The 20,550-nt window shown below is 35.8% G+C and overlaps 1 protein-coding gene across 5 annotated transcripts in view; it reads left to right on the forward strand.

Annotated features, from left to right (window-relative positions):
• The first annotated feature begins 1,457 nt into the window (after window positions 1-1,457).
• The window catches only part of LOC127842888 (H(+)/Cl(-) exchange transporter 6-like), a 29,199-nt gene continuing 10,106 nt past the window's right edge, over window positions 1,458-20,550 (forward strand). The window contains exons 1-12 of one of the 5 annotated variants that reach the window (XM_052372664.1): window positions 1,458-1,902; window positions 2,230-2,466; window positions 2,920-3,030; window positions 7,837-7,905; window positions 8,558-8,623; window positions 9,678-9,744; window positions 10,523-10,629; window positions 11,507-11,633; window positions 13,789-13,856; window positions 14,245-14,303; window positions 15,257-15,303; window positions 16,865-16,950. In XM_052372664.1, coding sequence (XP_052228624.1) covers window positions 2,377-2,466; window positions 2,920-3,030; window positions 7,837-7,905; window positions 8,558-8,623; window positions 9,678-9,744; window positions 10,523-10,629; window positions 11,507-11,633; window positions 13,789-13,856; window positions 14,245-14,303; window positions 15,257-15,303; window positions 16,865-16,950 — 897 coding nt within the window. In that variant the 5' untranslated portion in view covers window positions 1,458-1,902; window positions 2,230-2,376. Of the gene's footprint in view, window positions 1,903-2,229; window positions 2,467-2,919; window positions 3,031-7,836; window positions 7,906-8,557; window positions 8,624-9,677; window positions 9,745-10,522; window positions 10,630-11,506; window positions 11,634-13,788; window positions 13,857-14,244; window positions 14,304-15,256; window positions 15,304-16,864; window positions 16,951-20,550 lie in introns of those variants that run through there. The other 4 variants (XM_052372663.1, XM_052372665.1, XM_052372666.1 and 1 more) reach the window with 4 other exon arrangements.

Genomic DNA, 20,550 nt, shown 5'->3' on the forward strand with positions numbered 1-20,550 from the left:
AAATGTGTTTGTCGGTAACACTATGTCCCCCTTCTGTGCCGCTTAGATTTTTTTACCTTTGACCTTGAAGGATGACTTTGACCTTTCACCACTCAAAATGTGCAGCTTCATGAGATACACATACATGCCAAATATTAAGTTGCTATCTTCAATATTGCAAAAGTTATGGCAAAATGTTAAAGATTTTCATTTTTTTCTCAAATTCAATGGGAGATAATTCTGGACTTATAATCTCCGATATTGCTTCATTTTCAATAGTGTTTGACTCATCATTCAGATAAAGACACTGCAAGTTGGGAAATGATTGGATGAAAACTGTGGACTTTATTGCGTAAACAAGCCTTATTTCACAATTTTCTCAAATTCAAGGGGAAATAATATTGGACCTTTTACTCTGATGTAACCCATTTTCAATAGGGTTCGAGTCCTCATTAATATAAAGACACTGGACAAGTTTGAAAAGAATCGGATGAAAACTGTGGACTTTATCGCGTAAACAAGAAAAAGTCTAACGCACGCACGCACGGACGGACGACGGAAACCACGCCATGACATAAGCTCTTCAGGCCTTCGGCCAGTAGAGCTAAAAGACGACCAAAATGCCTTCATTGTTGGCCGACACAAACTTATAGTAATCCTAAGTAAGTATTTTTACGTAATTTTGTTACACTTCTTCGTGTTATTTACACCGAAAACAGCACAACACCCAAATGATTTCTATGTTTAAACATATCAAACGTTATCTACAATAACTTTATTTTGACTGTTAAAAACTCATTTAAACGACATTTTAATATAATCATATGTCTGAACTTAAGTGTGCATTCAAAGTCGAAAATAAAATGCATCGGTATTCTTCTATTAAAGGGATCTTTTCACGGTTTGGTAAATTGACAAAATTGAAAAAAGTTGTTTCAGATTCGCAAATTTTCGGTTTAGTTATGATATTTGTGAGGAAACAGTAATACTGAACATTTGCCATGGTCTAATAAAGCCATTATATGCATCTGTTGACGATTTAAAAACCTAAAAATTATAAAGCGTTGCAACGCGAAACGATTGAATAATTTAGAGAGTTCTGTTGTTGTCGTTAAAATTTGTGAAACTACGAAGATTGCTTATATAAGGTATAAAATACACATCTTAGGTATGTTTGGCAGGATAGCTCAGTTGGCTAATGCGTTTTACCCCGGGATTCCGGGTGTCACTGGTTAGAGCCCTGCTGCGGGCTACTTTTTTTTTCTTTTTAAAATTTTATTTTTGATTTTTTACTGGAGCTTTTAAACTTTAATATTTACATTTATCAATATAAAGCATTTAATTACAAACTTCAAAACGTGCTAAAATCTGTGAAAAGGCCCCTTTAAAATGCACAATATGTTAAAACACTTGATTTAGCAGGGCAGTTATTGTTATCTGGAAAGACGCTGATTTCGACATTTATTCGACACCGCGTCGATAACAAGACGATAATATGTGCAATAGTGTATTGATATGGTGTGCTTAAGATATGTGATACGCGGTATGTTATGTACATGAATTACCGGCAGTGTTTGTTCTTTAGTGATTATTATGACATTATTTTAGCTTCGTACATTGCGCAATGTTACGTTTATATACATAAAGAGAAAATCGACGTATTCGCACAGTATTTTGTCTGTAATGTATATTATAGTGTGTTATATGCAATAAATTGGACATTTTATACAAGGTGATTTTTACCAAATAACACACAACAATTCGAAATAAATTATACGCTAATGAATTACTTATTCGCTTTTGTAGTATATAAACGCACTGAGAAACAGGAAAGCTACCGTACACCAAATATCTGAAATAACGAGAAAAACGTTTACACGGTAATGTGTCTTTATAAAGACGTGTATGCAATCAACGAAAGAGGTAAAATAAGTTTGTTCGTTGTGTTATGTATGTTTATTATTTTGTTCGCCGTGTTTTAGCGGTATATCGGGCATATAAAGTGTTACAGTTGACCTACTCACACAAGGACGTGCTTTAAAAATTGTCACCGATGTTAACCCATTTATGCCTAGCGTCTTGAAAAAAGGCCTTGGCAAATAGCGTAGACCCAGATGAGACGCCGCATGATGCGGCGTCTCATCATGGTCTGCGCTGTTTGCTTAAAGGAATATCTGTAACAAATATTCGAAATATAGAAATAAATATATTACCCATCCCTAATTTTGGAAATAATTTGATCCAATTTAGAAGGATGGGAGAGTCCACTGGGCATAAATGGGTTAATTTTCGAAACAAAACTTTAGTGAAATCATGAGAACTGCCTCAAGCTTTGCTCATTAGAACTATACAAGTATCCTCAGAAGAAAGAGACGGTGTCATTAAAGGGGCCTCCCCATGGAGACGTGTATCAAGTGTTTGAGGCGCGTGACCAGGGTGTTCCCACGTGTCCTGACGTCACAGAGGTTACGTTATGGAGATGACCAGGTGAGGTGTAAATGTTTTCTTTCTTTTTTTAGTATTCTATGACTTGTTTTTATCCGCTGATTTGCTGTTTTTATTGTTATAATTTATTAGAGGATGACAAACGCAGGCGATTAACCTGGTGCTGTTTTTGATATAAAATGCGTTATAACCAGCTTTGATTGTATCAAAGACATATCAACATACAAATTGATAGGTCTTTGATTGCATCCTTCATCTGTTCCATACAACATGTTTCGGTTAAGTGCCGTTTGGTGTGTTTAAATGCTTAGTAATGGTAGACATTCTTTCCTCTGAAATCGAACATCCGGAATCCGCGCCTGTTTTTGTGACACTACACGTATAAAACATGAAGCTGGTGTGCTAAAATATTCGAGATTACATTTCTGTTAACGTTTACCGCAAGTGCCTGATTTATTTTTTTGAAATCACATGGAAACGGGTTTGCTGTTTCAGACAGAAATTGTAGAAAGCAATAGCATTGATAGCAGCAACACTCAAAGCAAAAGCCGACATAGTACCAACAACGGTCATAACGACTCAGATTTACCACGCAAGGACTTTGAGGTAAAATAATATTGCGATTAAATTCATCGTCGTCGTCTCTACCGACGTCATCGAATTTGTCGTAGTTTTCAACAATTAATTCATCATCAACTTACACCTTCATATCGTCAATATGATAATTATCTTCTTGTTAAACATCTTTTCGTCTTCGTCGTCGTCCTTGTTGTTGTCATCATCATCAACATCATCATCATCGTCATCTTCCTCATCCTCTTCCTGCTCCTCCTCCTCCTCCTCCTCCTCCTCCTCATCATCATCATCATCATCATCATCATCATCATCATCATCATCATCAACAACAACAACAACAACAACAACAAAACAACAACATTAACAACATAAACAAAATCATCAACAAATACAATCAAACCGCTGAATGCACTGAAGTTGTTCGCTTTTGCATAATTTAAGACGAAATTCTTTTTTTTTTAATTAATCGCAAGTTTGAAATGAACACACACCATTCAAATATATAAAGAGTGTGTCATAACGCACGGGTCTAGCTTTGTGTGCACTTTTGATCATCCTATTTATGTCATAGAGATAACTTGGAAAAAAATAACAACAACATGGCTCTTTTTGGACGTTCTGAAAGCATAGAGAGTTCAATGTATGATGAAAATGGTAGTGAATATAAAGACAATTTGAATCACCATCATATTAAATGAATATTGTTGGAATATTGAACACCAATCTCACTAAGAATATAATTTCATGATGAAAAATTCCCTGTACAAAGCTTTTTAGTTTTGACACCATATACAAATTCAAAATATACAGTAAGATCATTGATAAAAATAAATTTTAAAAAATCTGCGAGGAATACTTTTTACTCACGAATTAGGTAGTCCTCAAGACAGCCCTGTTGACCCGTAAATTGTTGTTTATGCATTACGTGTAACTCTAGCAGTTCACACGGTGTCAACAACTCTGAGCTGAGCTGTTTTACTCAGCTTTTCATCTTAATATCTTTTACATAACGCCAGCAGACACGCATGAATATTTTCGAATATTTCATAGGCTGATTCGAGATAAAACCTCTTAACTTTGGCTACATCACTCAGCGCAAAGGGTGTAGCACTGTTCATTGTAAGGCATTCCGGACTACTCGCTGTATGTTCAAACGACACAAATTGTGGCCCAGTTACAATTACGCGTTAAAATCTATCTATTCTAATCTTTTTTCAGTTTTGCTTTCAAGATGAGAAAATAATCATTACCGAAATAGTATAGTGTCACGATAAGAGGAAAATCGTTTAATTATCCAACCACAATGTTTGCCGTACTCGGTCAGCACGTCTGGAAATCGTTCTTGAACGCCTGGATAGGTTGCCCTTATTTAAAAGTTTGCTAAAACTTTTTCACTGGCATACCTTTAAAGAAATTTGTAAATTAAGTGCTAAATATGGGAAAAATCCCTGCATCGTCGACTTTAAATAGTTATATTTCAATAAATCCTGAATATTAATAACCAGGATTTTTCTAACATACATGGTAATACCTCCTTTGCATGCACCAAAATATATTTTATTTAAAAAATGCCTTTAAACAATTATAGAACTGGATTTACTTACCCTTCCGAAATTCTTTGAAATCTATCTGCTACATCTCCTACCATGTCCAACTTCTCACAGCATGTCGGGTTTCCGGGGGTGATACAGGGCAATACGTTTTCCGACTTCGGACGACGAATTTAAGGACGCGCAGAACGTGTTTTTATATAATATTATGGGTATGCCGTGTGTGATCCGATGCATCAATGGCGCCCATGTTAAAATCATTTCCCCGAGAACAGGGAACGACAAAAGTACAAACAGAAACCAAAACACGTTCGAACTAGTATCTTACCTTTAATTATCCTTTAAAATCCATCTAATAATCCATTTAACTCAATAATTGACGATTTTGCATCTAGGGTCTTTAATGATAATTTTAGCATAGTTAAATAAAGACCCTTATGCCATTCTATCACTATGTTCAATAGCTAAAGAACTAACTGACTAATGGGGTTGTTTACCCTCGGGACTTCGGTTAGAAACCATTGCCCGAGCACCTAGCTAAAGAAACTTCAGCGTACAGTTTATATAGTATTGACATACCTGTACGCTGAAGCCAACCCCGTATCGAAAGTCAACCTGAGTCGTAACATATTTATGTCACGCTATAAATCAAAGAAAGCTCATTTTCTTGGATACATTTCTACGTATATTGGTGAATGAATATAACTTACTGCATCGGGGAATATTTTAAGGTTCAAATGTTTCAAATGCATCTTACAATAGATGAAAATAACTCTCATCAGTCCGAAATTCACAATTTTGACGCCATTGTCGCTTTGTCACGTGACGAGATTTCATTTGGATACTTTCGGATCGACCTTGACATTTTTTGCTGAAATTATAAACATTACTTTCGTTTTCTGAAATCTATTATTTGTGATTAACAACTTACATCTTGTGGATTATAAGACTGATTTCAATGTGAATCAGGTAGTTTTACATAATATTTACCTTGAGTTTGTATGTACACTACAATTTGTTTACAAAACAAGCCAGAATAATCTAAAATACCGGGAAAAGTCATTCTGAATTTAAAAACACTTGAGCACATGGTATGATTCGAAAAATAGAAATAACGTCATATGACCGCGAAATCTCAGGAGATTCGCATTTCAAGAAAGTCTGTCACATCGCTGTTTTTCTCGATATGTAAGAGCAGAATAAATAAATTTTAAATGTTTAAGGTAGTATTTTGTGAAAGAATATATCAGTTAAATGTGAAAAATGTCAATCTTTCCGATCAACTGGTTGATTTGGGCCAATAACTGCATTTAAAAGCTGTTTTGGACTGGTCTTTGTTAACTGTAAACTTTTCGGGAATTTCTGGTTGACTTTCCTAATGGGGTTGGTCCATAACTATAAAGTCGCGCCTGTCAAAAATCATAAAAAGCGACATTAAAAGTTATGGTAGCCAGAACTATATATTCAAATGAGTTTACGAACTCAATAAACTTTCTTCTTCGTCACACGCTGCGTCATGTACTCTTTGTACATTAACGCTGTTAAAATGAACCGGAGCAGTTTATCAAATAATGGCCGTTGGTAAACTCGGTTGCATTTGCAGATTTCTGCATACAAAAATAATTATGTTTAAACTTGCACAATCTTTTATTTGTCTATGGTAAATGCCCTTATTGTACAAGAAAATAATTTCATATATAAATACACAAAGAATGGAAAACATTCCATTACACAACAGATAAATGAGTGGATAATACCCGTGTATAAAATGGGACGTTCCGAAATCCAGTGTGGTGCTATTTTTACCATCTTATACTTTAAAAAGCTCTATGCCTAACGTGAATTAAATCGGAAAGCATTGCAGATTATTTATGAATTGTGCGATATTTGTATGGCTTGTTGTACATTCTTAAATGTCAAAAGTATATGCATGGATTATAAACAATGTACATTACACGAAATAAGGAAAATGTGATAAATTGACAATTCAAATATGTCGATATACAGTACATGTACATGTGAAATAAGTCGCGTTTATAACAAATTGTCAAAAAAAATGGGAAAAATTACGCTTGCCATTTTATGAAGCCATCAATCATCTGATTCATTATACGGATGGCGAAAAAAATATGTCATATGACTAGATTTAAAGGTTGAAGGTCGTATAATTTTGAAGCTAAAGTTATTTCTTATGAAAAATCATTCTTATGAAAAATCATTCAGTGGTAAAGTAAAAAGTAGTCCGTGCATGCGACAGGTATATCCCACAAGGTTGAATACAGGTTAGTATATTCCATAAGGTGTTATGCCGTCCAATGTCGCGTTGAAAATGGGATAAAACACGATATTCACATAATGTTTCGATTTGTGAATGAATATAGTTGGTGAACTCAAACCTCTTGCATACATTATACAACTCTTTCTCGCGCGGATACGGCATGTGTGGCGGGTAGTAGGCTTTCCGTAGATAGCAGCGAACCGGCTTGAAATTTTCAGCAACAACATTAGCTGTTCGCTACGCGAAGAACTAAAAACAACACCTTCAGTTTCATCATAAAATATCCCCACTCATTATTATAAAATTATATATAAATATAATCAATTCTCCTTTAACTTTAAATCATTATGATACTTTTCTACCAATATTCGTCTGTACTTGTATGTTTCATAATCTTCCTTTATCGCAATTTTTGATTATATTTATCTTTCCTCCACGATACTTCCCTGCACTGATAGAACCAATATCGGGTCACTTGTCAACATGACTTGTCGGACGCATAATCATCTGAAAAGCGAAGTATCAACTATAACACGTGTTGTGGCATTGTTATATATTTCCAATCTACTGCTGATCAAAATTGTCCTGGCATTCGTGAACTCCAGTAGCATAAATTAACATATTTATGCATAGTGGACTCTCCCATCCTTCTTAATTGGATCAATTTATTTCCAAAATGAGGGATTTCTAGTATATTTATCTCTATATTTAGAATAGTTCTTACAGAAATTCCTTTATGCAAACAGCGCAGACCCTGATGAGACGCCGCATCATGCGGCGTCTCATCTGGGTCTACGCTGTTTGCCAAGGCCTTTATGCTAGACGCTAGGCATAAATGGGTTAAATTCACATTTTCACTGGAGTAAAAGAACCACCACCGCCCTTGCAGTTGGTCGGCTATGAACATTTATAAACACATAGCATTTTATGACATGTCTTTATATCATTATGTTACATACGAATAATTATCATTCGGTTGCATCTATTTATTTCGCTTTACCATTTTAGAGTTTGGATTATGACGTCTGCTACAACAAACCATACGAACATTACGTTGAAAACCAGCGAAAAGACTTCGTAAGTCGAAATAATGATTTCATTTAAACAAGCATTTTAGTTTTAAATCATCATGCCGGTAAAACATTCGAACGTCAGTTGCAAATTTATTCTCGTTAAAATAAAACAAGTATTCGTCAGCTAAACATAATGATGTATTAACTATTATCGCGTAAGTAAATATTTCTTAACATCAGTCCGCAAAGGTAAATCAGGGAAGACACTTTTGCCTTCACTAGCTTTTCGTTAAGAAGAGACTGTCTTGAAACGAAAATTTCATAAAATCGAAAAGTTTTGTTCCTAATTATCCTCTGCAGACTGCCCACGCTTATCTCGGGCGACATTTTTCCCACATGCGTTAAACCCAGTTTTCACAGAACGAGTTCAAACAGTATCGTGTGAGTTTGTCAGTTAACCATTACCAACTCAGAAGCAAAGTATGAAATGAATATGTGCAAACAGCATAAAACCAGAAAAAACTGCAAGTAACTCGAAGACTGTTCATGTTTTATGCTGTTTACTGCTCATCCGTATCTAGGGTTGAAAAGAAGCCTTTACAACTTGAATCTAGTAAGAAAGTTATTTAATTAAATTTAACTTTCAAAGAACTACACATACATCGAAATACGCATCTAAGTGGTAAATTGTTTATACTGTATGAATACCCTCTAAGTCTTTCAGTAAGATTGAAGTCATCAAATGGATGATCACCTTCCTCATCGGATTCTCCACAGGTCTGGTAAGTGTTAACCCTTTGCATGCTGGGAAATGTGTCGTTTGCTAAAATGTCGTCTGCTGAGTTTCTAAAATTAGCATTATCTTCGATTGTTTTCAAAGAATACTATCAGAATAGCAAACAGTTTAGATCCTGATGAAACGCCACGTTCTGTGGCGTCTCATATGGATCCAAATTGTTTGCAAAGGCCTTCAAAGTTCGGTTCCAGCACTTAAAGAGTTAACATGACAAGTTAGAACATACTTAGTTTTGAAGAAGTAACTAGTATTCAAGAACAGCAAATAATCAAAGCGATGAAGTCATGCCATTTGTGTTCGCTTTGGACAAATAGAGCCAATAATAAATGCGCTGAAAGCACATCACTTGTTACCTATTGCCGCAAGAACAAATAATCAAAGCTCTGCAGGCACTTCCTGTATTCGCTATTTCCGTAAAACCTTTTCACAGGTTCAGTTTAGTTTGTCTCTGTATTTAAATTGTTTTTATTGTCTGCCAATTACCGTGATGAATTAATATAGTGAATGCACTAACGGTATGTCGCCGGATGGTGATAGGTAAGTAACGGGTAATATTAGTAAAAGTTTACGTAGACGAGTTCGATAATAAACGACCAAAAAGATGTAATAGTATTGCATGAGCGACACTAACATTCAAATAATATATTTGATAACAACACTGATATTGTTGGTTTGCGTCTTAGCGCTGGTACATGTTTTATTGCTATATTTGTTTAGTGTAATATAGCATTTACTGTTGCTTTTGCGTCGTGCATAAAGTGTCCGCCTAGCTACTGAGAGGTCAGGGGTTCGATCCCCACTTTGGGAGCGTTCTTGAGATCTCACCGAATACACCAAGTACTGGTTTACACAGGAGATGGACTCGAGCACGTTTCAATAAACCTTAGGCTTATACAATCGAGCTAAATAAAAATGTTTAAACTAAACTAATACAGAATTTTCCGGTACTGGTTTTACTTTTACGTTCGCCTGTTAACTATGACTGCATGTACATATACATAATGTGTACTTAGACACTATGTATGAAGAGTTTCTTTCAGGTTGCATTTTTTATCGACACTATCGTGAAGTTGTTGAGTAAACTGAAATTCAATACAGTAACACAATGTATCCTTTAAAAGACATGTGTGATTAAATGTACAGTTTGTATTGTTTTCCGTGTATTTCGCGTTTATGATCTTAGGAAAGGGCGATAATAAATATTTTATAGACAGCTGTTCAAAGCGCAGGAAACGTCATTATACTTTTTAGTTGCGTTATAAGCTGTATCGCATCGATGATCAATTCATTACATGATATTGAGTGCAATAAATATTAACGTAGTGTGTCAGCACTGTGATTGATCAAATATTGATCTCATGGATAGGTTGTGTATTGGTCTGCATTGTGTATGATATAGCCCAAACTTAATAAGCGTATATACTTTTAAATATATGATTGATATATATTAACGATATATGTTCACTTATTTAAAAATTATAATCGTGCTTAACAGTATAACTATCACTGATGCTTGCATATAAGCACTTGAATGACAATCATGGACACGTGCACTCGCATGACAATCCCTGACGCATGCGCAAATGCATTCGTATAATTATCACTGATGGATGCAAACATATCATAGCATGACAAGCATTCATACATGCACAAATGCACTCGTATCACAATCCTTGGCACATCCACAAAGGCATTGGTATATGACACATGAACAAATGCCCTCGTATGGCAATAATCGATACGTTTACAAATGCATTCGTATAACTATCACTGGCACATGAACACTACTCCTCCTATGACTATTGTTGACACATGCGAAAATGCACTCCAATATATGATTATTCACAAATACACTCGTTTGACAATCCTTGACGCATGCGCAAAGCCATCAATTCTACCACTCCGGACGGCAGCCTCGTGGTGTCCCTGATTATCATGGTGATGTTTAACGCCGCTCTCGTGCTCGTCGCCACGTGCCTTACCGTCCTAGAAGTGAGTATCACGTGATCACAATAAGGATGTTCCAGTATGTATCGTTGATTGATTTTAATGGCCAATTTTGTTTTCATCTTTATTCTTGTCGTATGGACTTATATCATACTCGTTCTTCTTACTTCTGTTCTCATTTCTTTTATCACACTTCTTTTATTGCGCCTGTCTCTGTATCGTCTTCTTATCAATTTTCGTTTGTTATAAATTCTCTTCCATATTATTTTATTCAAGGGTTGCAACTTTTTTTGTTCACTGTTCAGGACGTTGTCGCGCTTTACCAATCCTCAAACGCAATGCTTAGGCCAAAGATCTATAAATACAATAAATGTTTCTTGATAGGTCTTTTCTTAGGCCGAGGCGCACCATTTTAATAAACTGTATATTTTTCACTTCCATTGAATTGTATAAAAAACAAAGAACAGTGTCTACAAATTTATTTATTCATTTCAAAGCCTTTATATCTTTATATTTTAGTAAATAAGCAAACGAGTATTATTTATTTAGAAATTATAAAATGTGTGCGTAAGTCTAAGAAGGACATAAATTGCTGAGTGAAACGGAGCCCAGACGCTAACGCTGTTCTTATTGAAATATAATACGGGATACTTTTCTGTTAACCATGTATTTATAATTACACATGATTCGAGCTTTGAGAAACCCGGGCGAAATGCATTTGCGTAGTGTTCTCCCAGATTTACCTGTTCAGTCCTACACCGCCTATACTGGATTCTCATTTGGATGAGATTTCCTTTTTAACAAATCAACAAAGCGGAAAGTGTCTCCCCTGATCAGCCTGTGCGGACTGCACTTGCTAATCTGGGACAAACTTTACACATATGCATTGAGTTATATGATTGTGTTCAATCCTGTTTTTCAGCCGGTGGCAGCGGGTTCCGGTATCCCGGAGATCAAGTGCTATCTGAACGGCATCAAGATCCCCAGGGTGGCGCGGCTCAAGTCCCTCGTATCCAAGGCTGTGGGGGTGTTGTTCAGTGTTGCAGGAGGTACGGTTGTTTTAACATTGAATATACTCCATGTCATGACCTTACTATCTAAATTTCGTGTCCGTTTTTCCCGAGCTACTTGGGAAAGAATTCAGGAAATTCATGTACTAGTACAAAGGTATATGAAGCTCAGCTATAAATAGGACAGCATATTCTGGGAAAAGATTTAATAACAGTTTGAAAACGTTAATTTTAAATCAGTTATATTCAATCCATTATATGTTTAAAGATCAATGAAACAACTATGCATTTTCTGTATTGTACATTGACATTTGTCGTGATTCAGTAAATAAATTGCGAATTAAAACGTGTATAATTAACTTTCAACGCGATCATAAGTGTAAAGAAAACGAATTATTTCGAACCCGCCATTTGTAAACGTTGTAGCGACTATGGTATATAAACAGCATAATAGCCATATCATAACTGTGATACTCGCTCTTCTGCGTGCTTTCTAATTTGCATATTTTATAAACTTTTCAAACATAAATTACAGAGCCACATCAGTGCACATACTATGTTTGACAATTCATTCGTTTGTTGGATATTGTTTGCTGTTTTAAACACATGTAAGGTCATATCGCGGAGATTTAGTTAACCTTACCATGTGTTCATGGGCGAACTCACATATTCAAGTGCTCTTACGACTATGTGCTCATACCCACTTTCGATCGGGAATCATCATGAAATTATTGCCGTACCTAACGAACAAACATGCCTAAGCTTATTGAATTAGAGAAAAAGAACAATAATCAAAAGAAAAAAAAGTATATGTTCATGCACATGGGATTGTGAAATCACGTCCGTACACATAGCATCATTAACTTAGGAAAGGAAACAACGAAATATAAAGTTTGGTATGATATACATGTGAAATTAAAGAGCATGGTGTAATTAAAGAGCATGTCAAGTTTTGATTTTATATGCTGAAACGTAATGCTATAACCCACAAACGTTTTACTGTAACAGACAGTTTTTTAAGATAAGTGGTACAGAAAATACACGTCGAAGGATCAAGTTCCCCACGGGTACTACTTCCCCGTACCCCCAAATTTTTTTCGTAACCTACATTTTTCGTACCAAATTTTTTTCGTACCAATTTTTTTTTTCGTACACAAATTTTTGCTCGTAACCAATTTTTTTTCGTACCCAATTTTTTTCGTACCCAAATTTTTTCGTAACCAAATCTTTTTACGTACTTAATTTTTTTTTGGCATAATTGTTGTACCCAAAATTTTCGTACCCATTTTTTTCCTATCCAAAATTTTCGTACCCGCATACACAATTGTGGTGATGTAGATAAACTTAAATATATGCTTTTATATCAATCCTCTTCAAAAGCATCGTCACACCAGTACTGTCAGTACTTTGATTTTACAAACAATTTGGGGATTAGTACAAGATAGATGAGACGCACTAAAACAGGTGTATTTTATAGATGTATTTTGTATCTTGACAGCACCTTAGTTTATTGTTTTAATGCTCAAGCCGATTTAGGATTGGGGTCTCGAACATTCGACCCTAGGTTCTGTAACCAGCGAGCGACGGCTATACATCATATTCGCCCGCGGTTTCATTTAATCTCATTCATAATTGCCTGTATGTCTATACGATATTGTTGATTAAACTATTTAGTTATAATACATAAGTATTCCAATATCCTCGTCTATTATCATAGGAGTGTGGTTTTCATTTCCGGTCCGGTGACGTAATTTGTGTGCGCATTGGATTGGTCCTGCAACTATTTCTACGGCGATTCTGATCTTTAGTTTAGGGCATTTGTGAGAATGTGCCCTTAGTACTGGTGAACCAGTTAACCTGGGAAAAATGCGATGCTGCTTACTGACCATCGCAATTTAACTAAATTACTGCACGATCCTGCGAAATTCCGAAAAAAGAAAAGAGTTGTGTGGTCTTTTTCTAAAGAATATATGTTAACCTCGCCCTGGGAATACGGGGTTCACTGCATGGGCTAAAAGTGTCGTCCCAGATTAGCCTGTGCAATTCGCACAGGCTAATCAGGGACAACACTTTCCGCATACACTTGATTTTCGTTCAGAAGAAATCTACTTTTAACAAAACATACACAATAGCGGAAATTGTCGTCCCAGACTGCACAGGTTAATCTGCGATTACACGTTTTTTTCTTGCACAGGCTTGTTTGTCGGCAAGGAGGGTCCGATGATTCACAGTGGGGCCATCATAGGCGCAGGGATTCCTCAGGTAAAGTACTCCACTGTCATGTAAATCCAGATCATACAACATTGACCTCCCTTGCAATGACATATTGCGTCTAAACAATATTTGAAACTCAAATACTCCCTAGGTGCAAACATAATTTATGCAAGTTTGTAACAGAATGAGACGCTGCCTGGGATAGCCTGTGCTAACTGCACTATCTAACCTGGGGTGGTACTTTCCGCACATTCCTAAGCCTAGTTTCCCTCGAGCTCGACTCATAATTTCCAGTTTTTGGCGATGATAAATTGAATCTTGTTCTGAAAAAACTGGGCATAATGCATGTGCGTAAAGTGTCGTCCCAGATTAGCATTTGCAATCGGATATTGCTGACACAAAATTATAATTAAATTTATTATTATTTCTATTTTAGCTTCAGAGTATTACGTTAAGGAAATTGAGCTCCAAATTCGCTTTCTTCCGTACGGACAGGTATGTACGAAATCAAAATATGGGCCGTGCTCTGTGAAAAGGGGGTTTAATGCATGTGCGTTTAGTGTCGTCCTAGATCAGCCTGTGTAGTCTGCACAAGCTAATCGGGGACGACACTTTTAGCTTTTATGTTGTTGTTTTTTCGTTCAAAGAAAGTCTCTTCTTTGCAAAAATCCAGTTTAACCACTAATGAACCATTTTGTGTAGATGATCTTAAAGGAAGGAATTTTGGCTGCGACGAGTTCTTGGGCAATATTTGCACTGTTTATTTACTTTTTTACTCTTTAGACAATATAGTCCCATGAAGCTTTTGTTTTTAAACTCCCCTTTAACTTCTGAGTGCATCTCGATCAAACTGTCATAATTGAATGGCCTATATGGGCAGAATAGAAATTTCGGCTTCTAAGAGTGTTGACTGAATTATGGAACTTTGTCTATTTTCCATCATACAATACTTAGTCTAATAATTTCATGTTTACAAATCATTTTTTAACTGCCGAGTGGATCTTGCTAAAATGTATAGATGTTCGTACCGAAAGTAATTTCGGCTGCGACGAGTGTTGACGAAATTGTTGTCCTTTATGGTGTTTTTTTTCAAACATATATTACATAGTCCCCCGACGGTTATGTTTTCAACTCCTCTTTAACTAATGTCAGGATCTCGCTCAAAATTTCGCAGTTATATGATTCAATATAGAATATATATTAACAAAGATTTCTTGAACTATTTTGAGTTATTCGTGTAAACACATGACCGTGTTTTCACTGCCACGACTACATTAATAATAATTTAACTAAGTTAAAGTACACGTAATTTTTTAGCATTCGAACAATGATATCAATATAAAAACGCACACACTTGTCTTGTCAATACAATTTAAGTTCAGTTTAATTTTTTTTAAATTGAGAAATGGCCCAAGAATTCAATTATTCTTTTTCTTTCGCGATTTTAGAGAAAAACGAGACTTTGTCGCAGGAGGAGCAGCAGCCGGCGTTGCAGGTAGACATGTTTACCTTTAAAATTTGAAATGCAAATAGTGATTACAATGTTACAATAAACATGGGTTAGATGGTTTCACTTGAAAGTAAGAAATTAAATCATAAGCACCTCAGGGGCGGATCCGGGATTTCTGGTTGGAGGGGGGATATTGAAAGATTTGCTGGGGGTCCAGGTGGGTGCAGAGCAAAGCCCTGCTACGGGGTCCAGTGGGGTTGAGCGCAGCCCTAGAAAGCTCCACGATTTTTGCGATTTTGAAGGCTTTGAAAACTACTTCTCGAGCATGTCGAGCATGTAACGGGTGGTGCGGTGGTCGAGTGGTAACACTCTGGCCTACCATTCCAAAGGTCCCCGGTTCGATTCCCGACCGGGGCACTGAAAATTTCAGAAATACTTGAAGTGTTTCCCACACAACTAGAGATGTACTTGTATGAAACCCAGGTAATTCTCGCGTTTATCGGTGCTATACACCGAGCACGTAAAAGAACCAAGGGATCTATTCGCAAAGAGCTGGGGTATCGCACCCGGATTCCTTGTATCCCAATACTGTCTCTTCTGCTTGCTGTCTCTTCAGCAATAACCAAAAGACCCCATTGGAAATAAGTGCTTGCACTTTCATGGGTTATCCTTGACCGCAAGGTCAAAATAAATGCATACATGTCACGCCTTATGTACTTTCATCAAAGTACCTTCTTATAATGCCAAAAGTGCATAGTTTATACGTAATACGGGCGGATATAGCCGGAAGAAATGCTATAAAGAAGAACACACTAACGGTTATCAGGCTTGTGGCGAATACAGCAGGGAGGGGGGAGCATGAAAACAATGTTTGTACCTACAGCAAGATAATGACCAAGATGAAGCCGAGATTTTATTTAACTGATTCATTATAGATCTATCACTAAATTGCACAGAGCACAAAGTCTCCGCATTTTCGCTCTATTTGGCGTGTGTGCATCCATCTTTGTTGACACAAAAAGCAGCGAAAAGAGAATCAATGTGCAAAAAGAGGGATACATCAGAATCGCAAAGTTCGACTTGAAAAACCGGGCGACAGAGAGTCTAAAGTGAAAACATTTAGTGATTGTCTGTGATAAGTGGGAACTGTTGTGTACGAAAAAGAAGAAAAATGAGTTTAAATAGGTGATTTAGATCTATTTAAGTGTAAACATCAAACGAATTGACTTTACTTTGGCGATTTCAGGAGGGGGGAAGCATATGCCGCGTCCGCCCCCCCCCCCCCCCCCCCAACACACACCATTGGATCCGCCTATTCACCTTATACTGCTTATTAAATGACAACAGTATACTATGTCACAGAAGTTCCCCGGTACTTTTCAACTTAACAACCGTTTTACCGTGGGGTTGTGGATACGGTGTCCGTCTGTAGGGAGGTCTTGGGTTCGATCCCCTATGTGGGAGCGTTGTTTAATTAACCCCGAAGACACCAAGTAATGGTTCTATACGAGAAACGAACTCGATGGCCTTTCAATAAGCCTTATGCTTACGGTGTTATCTAGCTAACATTAAAAAAGGTTTAAGTTAAGAACTGTTTATACTTCAGCCGCGTTCGGAGCCCCTATAGGTGGCGTGTTATTTAGTCTCGAGGAGGGCTGTTCATTCTGGAACCAGAAACTCACGTGGAGAACGGTACGTGGTACAGAGATTTTTGACGTTGTGATGACGTCATACTTGTGATGTAATTACTAAAACGTTGTGATGTCTTTTTATCGAATATGTTTCAGATTAGGTTAATTAAAATTAGGGATGGCAACGGTTAATCGGTTAACCGGTTATCCGTTTCTTTAGGAGGTTAACCGATTACAAAATTAATATTCGGTTACTCTTGCAGATTTTTTTGTTGAACGCAATGAATGCTCAAATCGTTAGCACCTTTTCCTTTTCAATCAGCACACACCAGTGATAGTTTTCATCTGTATGAGAAACATAAATAGACTACAACAGAATTAATGTAGTGATTGACTAAAAGGTGATAGTAATCTTGAATAGTTATTTTCGGATATGTTCGTCCTACCGTTTGTTGATGTTTATGTGAGCACTGGAACTCTTGATAGAAACTATTGAAGTTCATCAGTAACTATTTAAACATTTTGTTATTTTGTTATGTCTGGTTATATAATTTTGTATATGTAGTAAGGATGTCATATTAAACACGGCGTTGCTAAGAAAATTAACTTGACGCAGCTAACCAAACCCCCCTACAACAAAATAATGACATCCTTCAATGCGCTCGATGGAGTCTAAATCATAACCCACAAACTGAGTCAAATAGAGCCATTTCAATAACTCGCGCAAGTAACTAAGTTCACTTAGTATCCCATTAACATTACCACGCTTTGTTTTATTATTCCCGAAGCGTAAACACGCTTCATTTATTATTACATGAACACAGATTTTGAGAGAGCGAAAGTGATAAAATAAAGTTTTTTTTAACAAGCATCATATATTATCCCATTTAGATAAACACACTTCATTTCACTCTGGATCAGCAGACGATTTATTTCATAAATCAATCTCTGGGTTAATGGTCGCCATCTTTCGAACTACTTTCAAAAGTACAACAACAACAAAAACAGTAGGAGACAATTTGAAAAGTTGAAAAATTGAGTACATGTGTCACGGTTGTTGAGTGGAATAGTGTTATTTTCAACTGTGTACGAAGCATTCGAACTGGTAGTGGAATAACCGAATTGTTGGTGGAAATGGAATTTAGAAATATATCTAGTAATTCATCATCGTGTAGAATTATCATCAGCATCATTTCTGTGGAACATTGCAATATTCAAAATACAAGTGTTTCATAGCTATGGTGCTTTTGACATGGTTCACTAACCATCAAGACTGAAATGATTCATGCACACAGGTGAAGTAAATAATTGAATTTGTGCAGAATGTTTATTTTTTACAAATTATTATTTAATTTGACCAATTTATTTTAGATAGATTGCACTGAAACTCAAAGTATAAAGCTTAGTAAGACACTTAAGCCAGTTTTCTGAGAAGAAACAATACTTGTTCAGAGTATAGCAGGCTCATGCGGCCTCTTGTTTCTTTATTTTGCCTCGGCCTTTAACCTGGGTCGCTTTGATTTCAGGTGTTTATCCCCCATATCAACAAGACTCTCGACCCTATATGTAGTTATTCATATTGTTTAAAGATTTTGAGAACCCTCACTCGGTGCCAGTGGGGATAAAACAGGGACCTTCTTATAGCTAGATGAATGCATCAAATATGCCAGCAACACTTTATAATCAATAACTTTATAATTGATGATTCTGTTCTTTTAACTACATGTTTGTACATTACTAATTTACCAAAACAATGTGAAACGCATTTTAATGCCCCCAAAGGAGGGCATATAGTGATCGCACTGTCCGTCTGTCTATCCGTCACACTTTGCATTTAGGTTTCGAAAAAATGCTCATAACTTCTATGTCGCTTCAGATGTAACATTCATATTTGATATGCATGTGTATATGGACAAGGCCTTCCCATACACACACAAATTTTGACCCCTTTGACCTTGAACTTAGGGTCAGCGTTTAGGTTTTGAAAAATGCTCATAACTTCTATTAAAGCGTTTATCGGGGGCGTATGTCATCCTACGGAGACAGCTCTTGTTTTAGTTGCAATAATCCAACTCCCAGCTACGTATGTACTCATAAAAGCTCAGAGCATTCAAGAAGAACCAGCTCTTGTTTTTGCTACTGTCCTCTGCACAAACCATGATATATCTGCATATATGCATCCAACCAAATCAGTAAAACTATTTGTCACTTAAGTACAGTAAACTTATTGCATGTTTACTTTTCAACAATATATATATATATATATAAATATAAATACATATAACACAGATCTTGAAAAAAACACACATCAAACTTCAAACTGTTTTAGTAAATTATAGGCTTTAATTGGTATTGTGACATTGACACCACTCATGCATGCGACTATACAATTATACAACTATGGGACACATTATTTATGAGAAATTCCAATACATCAACATATCGTCTCAGATTTAAGGCAGATAATCTGGTGCTTTTTTGCTGCCATTTTTACTATTACACATTTTTCATTTTATGTTATGATGCATTGATCTTGTTTCTAAATTAACCAAGCAATCATGTTAAACTTTTGAAGAAAGATGTTGTCTGATAAATATAGAAAATATAATCACTACAAAGTAAACAAAATTCAGTTGAATACTGTGACCAACGAAGATTTGCCAAAGAGCAATTCAGATCATGATTTAAATTAAATACAAGTAATATGAAAGTCTGCCTATTGGATCCCAGTTAAGACTTATTTGTCAAATCTTCACATTAATTTTCCCTTAGCCATGTAGAATTGGAGACTAAATACCATCAAGTCATGTAAAAAGGAGCAGGGTATAGCTGCTATTGATCTCTTGAGCTTTCACATGAATTTTACGGGTAATTTTCATACAACAAATGATATTGTATAGTGAAATGATAAAGCATTATGAGCACAAATTATATCTCTTACTAGTTGTGCAAAAATCATTTAAGTGTCACATTTCAAAAGAAAATTTATGTAAAAAGGTATTATTAATTGTTAAAACGTTATAAAAGGTTATTTCAATTCACTTAAGCATTTAATTACAAGAACAAGTGCATTTTATGTCCATTACAATACATGTAACAGTATTGGCATTGTATTTATCTGCATTTGATGTGCATTTAATACACTTAAAAATGCAGACAAGACACACTTCTAACAGAAACAAATGTATTTTTTTCTGCATTTTTCCAGCATTAATACACTTCAAGTGTATTTTTTATCATCCCAAATACACTTTACCAGGAAAAAGGTATGTTAAAATGCATTTTTAGTTTGTTTTAAGTATATTTTCAAATGCATTAAGACACTCTTTTTTTGCAAAAAATGTTGAACAAAAACTTGAAAATATTTAATATACTAAAGTGTAGTAGTAATTAAAGTTTTGTATGAGCATCAAAAACAGTGTCAAATTCATACCAGTGCCTATTTAGTAGCAGTAGGCCTTATATGGTCTACTTGTGGTAGAAATAATGCATTTTGTATAATACAACATACATAAATTAAAAAATATAGCTGCCCATACAGTTCAATACAAGCTTCAATTAACTATACTATGCAAAGTCGAAATATGACATCAAGCTTGGAATAATCTTCAATAATGAATAATATGCTGTTTTAATTTATAAGTGAAATAGACACTTGCAT

Source organism: Dreissena polymorpha, chromosome 8, assembly GCF_020536995.1.
Source record: "Dreissena polymorpha isolate Duluth1 chromosome 8, UMN_Dpol_1.0, whole genome shotgun sequence".
NCBI classification, from domain to species: Eukaryota; Metazoa; Mollusca; class Bivalvia; order Myida; family Dreissenidae; genus Dreissena; species Dreissena polymorpha.